Source organism: Phocoena phocoena, chromosome 5, assembly GCF_963924675.1.
Source record: "Phocoena phocoena chromosome 5, mPhoPho1.1, whole genome shotgun sequence".
NCBI classification, from domain to species: domain Eukaryota; kingdom Metazoa; phylum Chordata; class Mammalia; order Artiodactyla; family Phocoenidae; genus Phocoena; species Phocoena phocoena.
The window spans coordinates 31489154-31501188 of NC_089223.1; the positions used below are offsets into that span (position 1 = coordinate 31489154).

The window sequence follows — 12035 nt, forward strand, 5'->3', positions numbered from 1 at the left end:
TACAAATGGCAAGTAAACATATGAAAAGATGGTGAATATCCTATGTCATTAGGGAATTTCAAATTAAAAGAACAATGAAGTACTACTACATGCTTATTAGAGTGGCCAAAATCCAAAACACTGACAACATCAAATGCTGGCAACAGGAACTCTCATTCATTGCTGGTGGGAGTGCTGAACAGTACAGCCACTCTGGAAGAGTTTGCCAATTTCTTACAAAATTAAACATACTCTTACCATACTATCCAGCAATCATGCTCATTGGTATTTACCCAAAGGAGATGAAAACTTCTGCCTACACAAAAACCTGCACATGGATGTCAGAAGCAGCAGAAATGAGAAACAGTATATACACTGACCCTAGCTATGCAAAATATGTATCTGTGTGGTTAAGGACTGGCAAGTAATACATAAAAATTCATTCACTAATTATTTAGTGACAAATTATTTGGTATATGGGTGCCTTACACATGATAAGTACTCTTAGGCAAGATAAGAAATCAAAAGGCTTGAATAGGAGGGAGATAGGAAAACAAATTTAATATAATACGAAATGAGTCATAATAAATATAGCATGGGAGTAGAGATTAAGATAGGGAAACTCTTGGGGCGGGGGGGATAAAAACAGATACTAGCTGGCTTTATGGGTTATTTTACTGTCCCCCACCTCCCAAAATTACTGTTTCATTGAATTTTCAAATTTTAACAAGTGCAACTTGGACCCAGAATGAGATCTAGGCTCAAATTCCTAGCTCCACTACTTAGCACATGACTGACCACTGACAAATTACTTAACCTCTCTTCACTTGTTTCTCACCTCTAATATGGAGATAAAACTCAGAACCAACATAACAGGACTGTTGAGATTAAATGAGGTTATATATGGAGAGTATTTAGCAGTGTCCTGGCACACAGTAAATAGTGTTCAGTAAGTGGTTTATTAGTAGTAGTAGCATTTTTACCAGTGCAGCTTGCCATTGCACTGATGAGGTTCAGAGTAAGAACAGGGAATAGTCTGGCTCTACTACACCTGAGCAGCACCTCCATTGACTACAGCATACAACACTTCAAGATCAATTTGTCCAGAGAAGGGCAACCAGGATGGTGATCCTAGAAAACATGTTGAAGGCATTAAGTCTGGTGAGAAGATTATGGATGAATATGACAGCAGTCTTCTCCTATAAGAAAGGCTGTTACTGCTCTACATGGAAGAGGAAGGACCAAAGAAAGGTAATAGATGTCCACATAAAGAACTGTCTAAAAATACAATGCTACTCCACACTGTAGTATTCCCTAGTGATGACTTCATTTTCAAGCCCAAGTCTCTTGATAAAGCTACTGGGCACAGGTTTGGACTTGGTGATCTCAAAGGTCTCCTTCGGATTCTATCTCAGGAGACTTAAAACTAGGATGGAAAACCTAAGCAGTTTAAATATATTAATCAGTTTGAAGAAATGAAGCGTTGGGACCAGGGGAGGGGAGGAAAAGCACTGGTGACTTCCTGGTAAAGCACTGCAGAATTATATTTTAAAAGATGGATTCTGAAATTGCTCACAGGATGTTTAAATGAAAGATATTCATGTTCCAGGGACAGCCAAAAGTGCTGCCAAGGCTACTTTAAGTAACTCTGAAGAAACCATATATTAAATAAATGTCTTGAAAACAAAGAAAGATACCACCATGCTAACTACTACTCCTCTAATAATGTGGTAAGGTGACCTTAGAGAATTGCCAGCATGGCACCTGAGTCCTAGAGAGGTGAAGAATTGGTTATTCAAAGAACTCTTAAAGATTTCATTGCTTTTTTCCCACTATATTGAGCTGCATTTTCATGAAGAGATCATTATATAATGCCCTTACTTGTGAAAGATGTCTTTTTATCCAGTCTTCCACTGGAGCATTATACATTATGGAAGTTACCTAAAAAGACTAAGTAAATAGAATAAAAACTGGTTTCTAATAGATATAGTTTTTTTTTCCTAATAAATAATAGTAATATATGCCTGTTATAACAAGCTTGGGAAATTCTGAAAAGTATGTAAGAAAAAACAGAAATAACTCAACCACATTCAGAGATAATTTCTAACATTTGGTTTAATTCTTTCTGATCTTTTCCCATGCATATATATAGATTATTGTATGTTTATTTCATAGTTAGGATCATATTATATACATAGTTTTGAGTTCTATGTTTTTAGTAAATGTTATATTTTTAAGGTTTTCCTGTTATTAAATTTCCTTTAAAAATATGACTTTTAATGACTGTATGAGTTACCCGCAGTTGATTTCTGCATCTTAGCAACATAGTTCTTAAACTAGGGTTTTAACTTCTCCTCCGGGGAGTCAACTGCTAATTGTTATTATAATGTTCCTCAATGTAACTATCTTTATAATGAATATCTGAGTTTTAAACTAAACTTAAATGGCATGCTTATTTATAATTTATAGTCTAGCTTGGGTACATCTTAAGAGGTGAAATGAGAATTGCTCACATTGCAATCTGTGAAACTTCAATTCTCAACCTGAATCAGCACTAGAGACAAATACATCAAATTTCTACTGTTCAAAAAATAAAAGAATTAAATGTCAACTCAAGATAAAACTTACCGCAAGAGTCACAAGGTAACACCAAATGAACTGTAACATAGAGAACCAACAACGGGTTCAAGGAATTGAATTTTCTAATTCTAGGAAGGTGTAAAGATACAGATGGAATTTGGCCTGGAATTTGAAGGATCTGGCTAGAGTTTATTAAAAGCAAGGGGAGAAATGGAGATGAAATCAGGTAGAAAAAAATTGGTAAGATTGTGAAACACTTCAAGTGTCCACCTATGGATTTGGCTTCATCGGGGGAAATGGAGCACCAGATACTTAAAATTGAGGTTACTGATCCACACAGAACAAAAATTCATTTTTAAAAATTCATCCAATAATTCATACTGGCAACACATTGTCAAGGACATGGCATTAGAGCCTGGTGCAAACAGAAACATTAAGCAAAGATGCTCTTAAGATTTTTAAACATGACCCTTCAATTTTTATCTTACAAGTGCCTGGGGGTAAGAAAAAGGAAGATCAAGTGTTCATATGTGTTAAACTCTTCAGCAAACCCACAGACTCAGACGATAAGAAAAAGTCAAACCATTTTTTCACCAAATGAACAGAAGACTAGGATATTAAGAGACTAGAAAATCTAAAGAGGAAAATTAAAAACTGGTAGGAAGAAATACATACAGTAGTAGTTTTAGCTTTCAGTGGACCGCTCAGGTGACAATGCCCAAGAGACAGGTAGAAATGCAGGACTGAGGCCTGGGTGAATGATGGGCCCTTGAGACTTAATTTTGGAATTACCTACCAAAGTAAAAACAGAACCCCTTTATCCTTTTCATACCCTCTTCCTTATCACCAACAAAAACAACATGAATAAACATCAGTTCATTTTAATTATATACATATGAAATAATCTGCCTCAGGAACATTTTGAGTGTAACTATCTTTGGTATTTGTGGATACTTCAGAGAAGGTTATCATCTGCATAAAGTACAAATCAATGGAACACTATTAAAATTTTTTTAAATTCTCCATTCTTTGGGAAGATTTGTTTTGGTCTATAATTAAAATCCGTAATTAATTAATTATTTGCAGTGAACTGGATAACAGATTTAAACATGACCAACATTGAGAGCTACTATGGTTTAAAATAATGTTAGTAAGTATTTTTAAAACTGCACTAACAGGAATTAATTAGAAATTGACCATAAACTAAAGTTCATTTTGGCATCCAGTTGTAAAATTCACAAAGCATTTAAAGTATACAGATGTTTTAAAGAAGAAAATTTAGAGAAACTGACAAATTCTAATAGAAGGAAATGATGCCTACCTATCAACTAGGACGATCTGTGAAAAGCATCCCCGTGGAAATTTGTTCTATTCTTATTTTTATCAGAAATCAGCCCACTTATTATAATATGCTCCCACTCCTCCTGAGCATCCTTTTAAAAGTATTTATCTATTTCTCTATTAATAACTTTTTCCACTAGAGGGTGATATGATGACTTAACACTAAAGGTCATAAAAAGTATATAGACTGATATCTTCTGTGGGGAATGAAGTGTGTTCTGTGAGATTAGGGATGAAGGATAAGAGACAGACAAAATGAGGTCACAGGCTTACATCTGCAAACTACTTGCACCTCCCAGGCACTACACTACTTGCTTTACATAAATTATTTTACTCAATCCTTATAAAAACCCTGTGAAGTAGGTATTATAGTCTTATTTTACAGATAAGGAAACAGTTCAATGAGATTACATATTTATGGCCATATAATGAGCGGCAAAATCAGAATTCAAGTTCAAGCCTGAAAAGCTCTTTTCACTCTACTAAGTTAGGGGAAACCCATCTCCTCCAGTGTGTCCCCTTCCCTCCGCTTCCACCCTCTCCACATGTTTAAAATTGGGTTAAACTGGGCTGAGTGAATGTTTCCAGTCTGTTCTCCTTCACAAATGCAGGAGGCATGGCTATTTGTTGGGCTATGTTTCCTAGTGGATGTTATTCAAGATGACTGCTCTCTGGACCTCTCTCCACCTAACAGAATTTAAACTTTGGTTCTTTGTCTTACAAGAACAAGACAAGGCCAGGGACTTCATGACATGGCCATCGCTCTCTAGAGCTCTACCTAAATAAAGTAGAATTTAGAACGCTATTTGATTTCAGTTGTTACCCACATTGTCCTACAAAGTTTGCCAGTAGGTCTGGCTCAAGGGAGCAGCTGAAAGATGCTGGACTAGAAACAAAACTGTAGTTTTGATCCCCTGACTGGTTAGTGATCCTTGTCCCTAGCTCCTCTATTGTTTTGAATCTAGAGACAAGAAAGTCTCAGGCCTCTTATACACTAACATACTGCTTCTTTGAATATATACATATTTTTACTAAACACTTATTTCTTATTTGAGGGAAAAGGATTTTTTTTAAAACTGCTTAGGGACTTCCCTGGCAGTCCAGTGGTTAAGACTCTGCGCTTCCACTGCAGGGGGTGCGGGTTTGATCTCTGGTTGGGGAACTAAGATCCCACATGCCGTGCGGCACAGCTAAAAAAAAAAAAAGGCTTAGTTACCAGGAGAAATCTAACAATCAGGATGGCAGAAAAGATATATTAATTTGAGATAAGGAATGAAGTTATGTGAGAACAAATAAAACGCACTATGATAGACATGGAAGAAGCAGAAATCGGTGCTCAAACATGAGAAGATCAGGTGCTTCTCTTCATGAGAAGATCAGGAGGATACAAGATCTGGCCTGATGGTAATCTCATTTGCTTTTCATTTTAGTAGAAAATGAGTTCATACTCTACATTAAACATGGAAAAGAAGTCTTTAGTATGGGCTAGGCATCTCTTCAGGAAACAAGATTTAAAAAAAAAATTATATATATATATATATATATATATATATACATATATATATGTATATATAAAAGACTGTTGACACAGGGAGTTAAAACTGAAGAGATGGGCATTTCTATTCGGGGAAGCAAGCTGAATTTCAAATTTGCAGGCAGACTAACCAAACTTACAGAAATAGCTGGCACACAACCACTAATTAAGAAGCACATTTGATGGAATCCAGAGAGAACTGATATCTGTTATCCAGTCTCAAATTTCATTGTCACTTCTTCCTGTTATAACTTTAGCCTTGAGCCCTCATAACTTCAGTACTTGTTAAATATCACAAAGAAAAGCATTTAACTAAGCAATCTGTACTTTCTAAAGGATAGCTCTGTTGATTTCAAATGTGATATGGTATTAGAAAACCACCATACTCCAAAGCCTAGAACCTAGAGACTTAAAATTCTGCTGAAGATCTTGTTTAGTAATGTTTGCCAAACTCTACCATAGGGGGCAGCATAGCGCATGGAATGAAAGGGTTTTTCTGAAATTAGGCAGATCTGTCTTAAAATCTCTTGCCACTTACATGAAATTTTGGGGTGTTGGCCTCTCTGCAAGCTCTGCTTACTTAAGTTTGTTTGCAAGTTCATAGGAACTTGCAAACAGTATGGACTTAGTAAGCACCAATTCTTGACTGCCACTGTCCTTGACTCTTAACATTAAGAAAGTCTGGAATTTCTAATTTATATTATTGCCATAGACTCCCATTAGAATAAATCTTTGGTGACTAGGGGGAAAAAAGATTGTCCTAAGAGTTTTGATAGTTTCCAATATGCTTTCAAAGAAAAGCCCAATACAATGAAGGACCAAAAATGGTTTTTCTCATTAATATCATATTTGCATATTTAGCATGTTCAGGAATGCCAAATAAGTCTAGTGGTCCAAAGGGTATGTTTAAGAAACTGCCCAAAAACAAACAAACAAACAAAAAAACAACAAAAAAAAACATTTGAAAGGTATGCTGGGTAAGACTGTAGAAGGCTAATCCCATGTTAACATTAAAAAATGGGATTTTAAAAATACTTATTATACCTCTACTCTTCTCAAAAGTTATAGTTTAAGAGGATTTAAAAGAAATTGTGGCTTAGGGTAATATCTGTAGAAGTGTCTTATGTTTATAATGATCAAGAGTTTAAAGTGTCTTATGTTTATAATAATCAATAATTTAGAGCTGCTCCAAAATAAAGTAATTTTGAAACAGTGAGAGCTTTCCCCCTGTTTACTGTAGTTAAAAGATTTATACACATGGGTGACTGACATTTTCTTTTGAAGTAACACAGTACTGGGTGATTTTTTTTAATGTTGTTGAAAAAATAAAATGTTGTTGGGAATGATCCTGAAGAAGCGTTTCAAGAACGAACAAAAAGGAAAACGAGCCAATCTCAGATTGACATCCTACTTATTAGAAGGGCATCTCTGCCTTGGCAATCAAATAGTTTTATATTCTTCTTGCCATACTTATTAAGGCAAATGACCTCAAGATAAACAGCATATCAAAAGTGAGTTTTACACACACACACACACACACACACACACACTCACATAAACACATCTAGCTCTGTTGCTGTTAGTACTCAGTCCACTCCTGTGGCCTTGTATGTATAACACAATAACTGTATTCCCAACTCAAGAGTCACTAGGGGAAACAGACTTAAATTCAGTATGTTTGTTTTTAAGGAGGTAGCTAATCTGTATAAGACGTATCTAAAAGTTCTGTTTATGGTTTCATCTTGAAGGGAAGGGAAATATAAAGCACCCGTCAAATCTGGAAATTTTCCTACTGAACACTATGATGACTTCTCCTTTAGGTAAATGATACATTTCATCTAGCTGACTTTCTAGTTTCTAATTTAAAATGCAGCAGAATTCATTGATAGCTTTGCATTGTTCTGAAAGGCTTAGCTTTGATTAAACTTCTTTCTTAAATAAGATAATGCAATTAAATACTAAATCCCTATTCCTCCATCTGAATCCTCAGAAAAAAACAGGAGAGATATAAATTTCCTCTTTTGAGATAGTAGCCTTGAGGGAGAGAAATCAAGAGATCAGGTAGATGAGCTGGGCAAATTGCACTATAAAAGGTTTGAGCTTTGCCATTGGTTGTGCTAGAGCCATCTGGCTGAGTTCCAAAGCACCACTTCAACACCTTGAGACAGGGATGGTATAAGGGATGAAAACCACCACTTGAAGCCACTTCCTTCTTAGATCAAACCAATTAAATAAAATCTAAACTTGCAGACAGGCTAGGGAAATTAGGGATAAACATGTTTTAGAAAGAGTTTAAGGTTCACAAGCCGAAGCAAAACTGATACAGCAATTCAACTATTAAACCGAGTGTCTAAGCTATTTTATTGCAGGTCAAGTTAAAGAGGATGATGTTAAATCTGTTTGTGTGTTGTTTATGGGCCAAATAAATGATTCACTGTAAAATTTAAAAGTAAGCAAATAAGAGGATAAACTACCTCAGCCATTATTTATTTTAATGTCTGTAAAATAAGTAAGATATTATTTCAGTTAAAATGCTCCTTTCCAAAGAATTGTTTAACTCACAGTCTACTGTACATGGATATTCATGATTTTTATCTAATTTTTAAATGATAAAGAACCAGAAAGCATGCAAAGATAAAGATCTATGAGCGAAGAAGCCTGAAGGGAAAAAAAGGATAGAAGTTATGCTACATACCTCATTCATTCTGAATATAATTCTTTTTACGTTCTCTCCTCTTTATATAGACCACTGCTTAGCATCACTGCCTAAAATATTGATTAAGATAAATTCTAACTCCAGCAAAATGCACATGATGTCCTTATTGAATTTCCTGTAATTTCAATAGCACCAAAATACAGAGAAAATAAATTTCAATGCAGAAGAGAAGTCAGCACTTAGATGACTGAGGAGCTAGTGAACAAGACCAAGGTATGTAAAGAAAACTCTCATTTCCAACTTTGGGTGGTGTGTATGTGTGTGTGTGTGTGTATGTTCATATTCTTTACAACTTAATTTTTTTTATTATGGAAAACTTTAAACATACTTGGAAAACTACATAGAATACCCACAAACCCCCATGTCCCTATAACCCGGCTTCAACAATTAGCAACTCACGGCCAATCTATACCCTCCTTCCCATTCTCCCCTTTGGTATTATTTTGAAGCAAAGCCCAGACACTATATCATTTCATTTTGACTGTAATTTGATGGGGGAAAGGGAATACAATAGAAAGGCTGGGTAGTGAGAAATGCTTCCTCTTTCTCTCCACAATCCCTGCCCCTGTTATGACCGCAATTTTAAGTGATAATTCCAGGAATGTTTTGAGGAAAGAAGCCCACATGCCACCCCACAGAATTAGCACTGGCAATTCCATATTTACTCAAACACTTCCCGCATCCACCTCAGACAGCAGCTCCCTGCCTATCCAGCAAGGACAATTCTGGGAAGCAATGACGGTGTGTGATAGTGACAGTTGTATCCAGTCCTCAACTCTGGCACAGCCTCCAAGGACTGTATAAAATGGAATTGTCTCTCAGCACTAGATTAGTCACCAAGTCCCTGAACTGATAGGATTCCTCTAGTTTAGACAAGAGTCCAACTGTCCACCTTTTAAAACATGGCTATGGCTAGTTTCCATGGGCTACCACCAGCTAAATGAGATAAGGAGGCAGATCCAACAGAGCTGTCTCCCAGGAACAAAGGGAAAGGAAAACTGCAAGCAAGGGAAGTAGTGGCAGTAACTTGAGCGAAAGTTGGGAATCTAAGTGCATCTTCATATCACCTCCTATTTCTCACAGTCAAATACCAACCAAAATGGTGTGGTTATCCTATACTTAATATTCAAATTGCCTGGAGAAGCAAATGGAGTGTTCCACTAAAATGGAATCAGGAAAAAAAAAAAAATTCCTCTGGGATTCCTAAATGCTTTAACTTTAATAAAATAACTAGAAGAAAACAAGCAGTGAAGACAGCACCATACATTCTTGTTGTTTTATAAAGTAGGAAAAATGTTTCATAGTCTTAAATACGTCAGCGTCTAGCATTTTAACTTTTAAAAATACCTACTCAGATTTCCCCAACAACCAAATACTAATATTCAGACTGTAATTTTACCTTGTTTACATAACAAAGAGAAAACTATTTACAAAGGATATATCTTATTCATCATAATAAGAAAACTAATTATGAGGTAGCTTCCAGTAACTAGTGCCTTGGAGTAACACCTGTGAATACACAGCCCACCAGCCCAGCTGCACTTGGTAAATAAGAAAAGAGCCTTCACTACTTGATCTACACAAACCATGTCTCACTCCAACCCTCTCCACTACATGCAACCTACTAACCCCTGCCCCAGGGACAAAACTGATAATGAAATTTGATATTAATGATTTTTCATAGTAATAGGATCAAATACCCTCTCTCCATGTGTAATAACATTGTCCCATTATCAGTATTTCTATTTCTAATACTTTCTAATACCTTCTGTAAAACAAAATTTAGTTCATTTTATTACTACACATCTGAAGATTAATTCTGCAATACTACAAAGACTGTGAGGAAAGTTTCGTTACAATTAATACGGATATGTAAAATTTCTCAGGTGAAGAGCAGACTAAATGTACTTACTTTTGTTGTCTTTGTATAGAACGGGGAGGAGAGTTGGTGAATAGGCAGGTCCACGATACTACTAGAGTTTGTGACACTGTTACTATGTGTATGTTCATCTTCCCTGCTGCTGTCATCAGACTGATCAAAATCATCACTCTCCTGGTCCATTTCCTCTTCCTCTTCATCCTCCTCATCTTGTTCACCAGCATGTTCCTCATCTTCCTCTTGTTCCTCTTGGTTTCCCGAGGAGTCCTCATCTACGGAAATAAACCGGTTATTGTTTTCTTCCAATTGTCCTTGCTGGGAATCACTTTGGTCTCCAGGTCTAGGTTCTGCTCCAACGACTTCACCATTCCTTGCAGTGTGCTCCTCCTCTTGTTGTCTTAGCTGCTGCTGCTGTTCCTCCTCTACCACGCGATTCATCTGCTCCTCATCTGCCTGGCTTGAGGAAGGGTTACCTCTCAGAGAGCCTCCAGTTCGTCGTCTTTTGCTGCCCACAGAGAGCAGTTCCTGATTCATTTCCAAAAGCCAGCTTGCTACTTCTTGGACCTTGGCTAGACTATCAGAAGATGCAAAGGTTTTCACATTCTGTAGAGAAAAATGGGGGGAGGGAAAAAAGGTTTGTACAATCTACATTATCTTCTACTTTTATGTTATATGTCTATATTCCAAATTTCATTAAAGACTGTAAAAAGTATTTGATGCCATGGAGACATTAAGATGTTCTTTTGGAGTCAGTATAGAAAGTTTAAATTATAAAAGTATGAAACTTTATAAAGACATACACAAAAATCATATAGTAAACAGCTTTATTTTAATCTCCTTTTAAAAATAATTTTAGAACAAAGGTTTATAGTTTAGTTGCTTTGACCAATAAAACATAATCTAACCAATAAAACATTTTTAAATTTTAGATCAGTAGCTCATAAACTATACCCTTTGTCAAACTTCCACAAAATATTAAGAAGCATATCACAAAAAAACCTATTCAATGCTCAGTTAAGTTCAGGAAATGCTGAGATAAACCAAGATTAAAAGGCGCTTTTTTTTGAACTTTAGGAGTTTCCCAAACTTTTCGGATCACAGAACCTTGCCTTTAGACACAGTTTTCTGACAGTTACCAAATATAATCACTATGATTTTCATTTTTCATAATGAATATAAATCAACTAGACATCAAATAAATAAAAAATTTTATTTCAAAAAAAGAAAAGAAAAAACATTCGTAAGTTCATACCCTCTGACCCAGTCACTCCACTTCTGGCAATCTATCCTAAGGAAGTAATCCTAAAACAGAAAAAAAAATGATGCAGAGGATGCTCACTGCAGCTTTATCCACAAAAACAAAAAATAAAAATAAATGTAAATGTAAATAATCAAAACCCAAATGTTCAAGACAAATGAACCCATGAGATGGGATATATTTAGTACAATCTCTAAACATAATGTTCATTAAAAAAAATTGTGAAAACATGGACATTTTCACAAAATGATGGACATTATATGATCATAGAATGATTTTTAAACTGTACAAGACTAGATTGAAGAAATATTTCAAAATATAAACTGCATTTAGGCAGTGGTATGATAGGTGTTTTAATTCATTTTTTAACCATATTTCTCAAATGTTATGCATCAAGTATGTTTACTTTTATGTTTTTAACCGTGGCTCTAAAATTTGATCTGATATAGAATCTTTTCATAACATTCCTTTTTAAATTTCATCCTTTGCAGATATCTATATGGACATGCTTGAGGTTACAGAAAATAATGCCAACACATTACACAAGTTTATATAAAATTCCTTTTAAAAATACCTTTAAGGTTTATGAGATAAGGAAATACAATATCCATTTTCTATCATGCCCTAAGAGTTACTACATTATATCACAATGATCTTTAAATAAAACAGTCTTATCCACCTCTCCAACCCTTGCCACTAGATGGTCACTCCCCCAAAGGTCCACAGTTCTCATGGCAAACTTTAAGAT

At 35.5% G+C, this 12035-nt stretch overlaps 1 protein-coding gene across 1 annotated transcript in view; it reads right to left on the reverse strand.

Annotated features, from left to right (window-relative positions):
• FBXW7 (F-box and WD repeat domain containing 7) overlaps positions 1-12035 on the reverse strand; it is a 206451-nt gene that overhangs the window by 81144 nt on the left and 113272 nt on the right. The window contains exons 2-3 of the mRNA XM_065877185.1: positions 11282-11331; positions 10063-10632 (exon numbers count right to left, since the gene is read on the reverse strand). Of these exons, the coding sequence (XP_065733257.1) occupies positions 10063-10563 (501 nt within the window). The 5' untranslated portion in view covers positions 10564-10632; positions 11282-11331. The remainder of the gene's footprint in view (positions 1-10062; positions 10633-11281; positions 11332-12035) is intronic.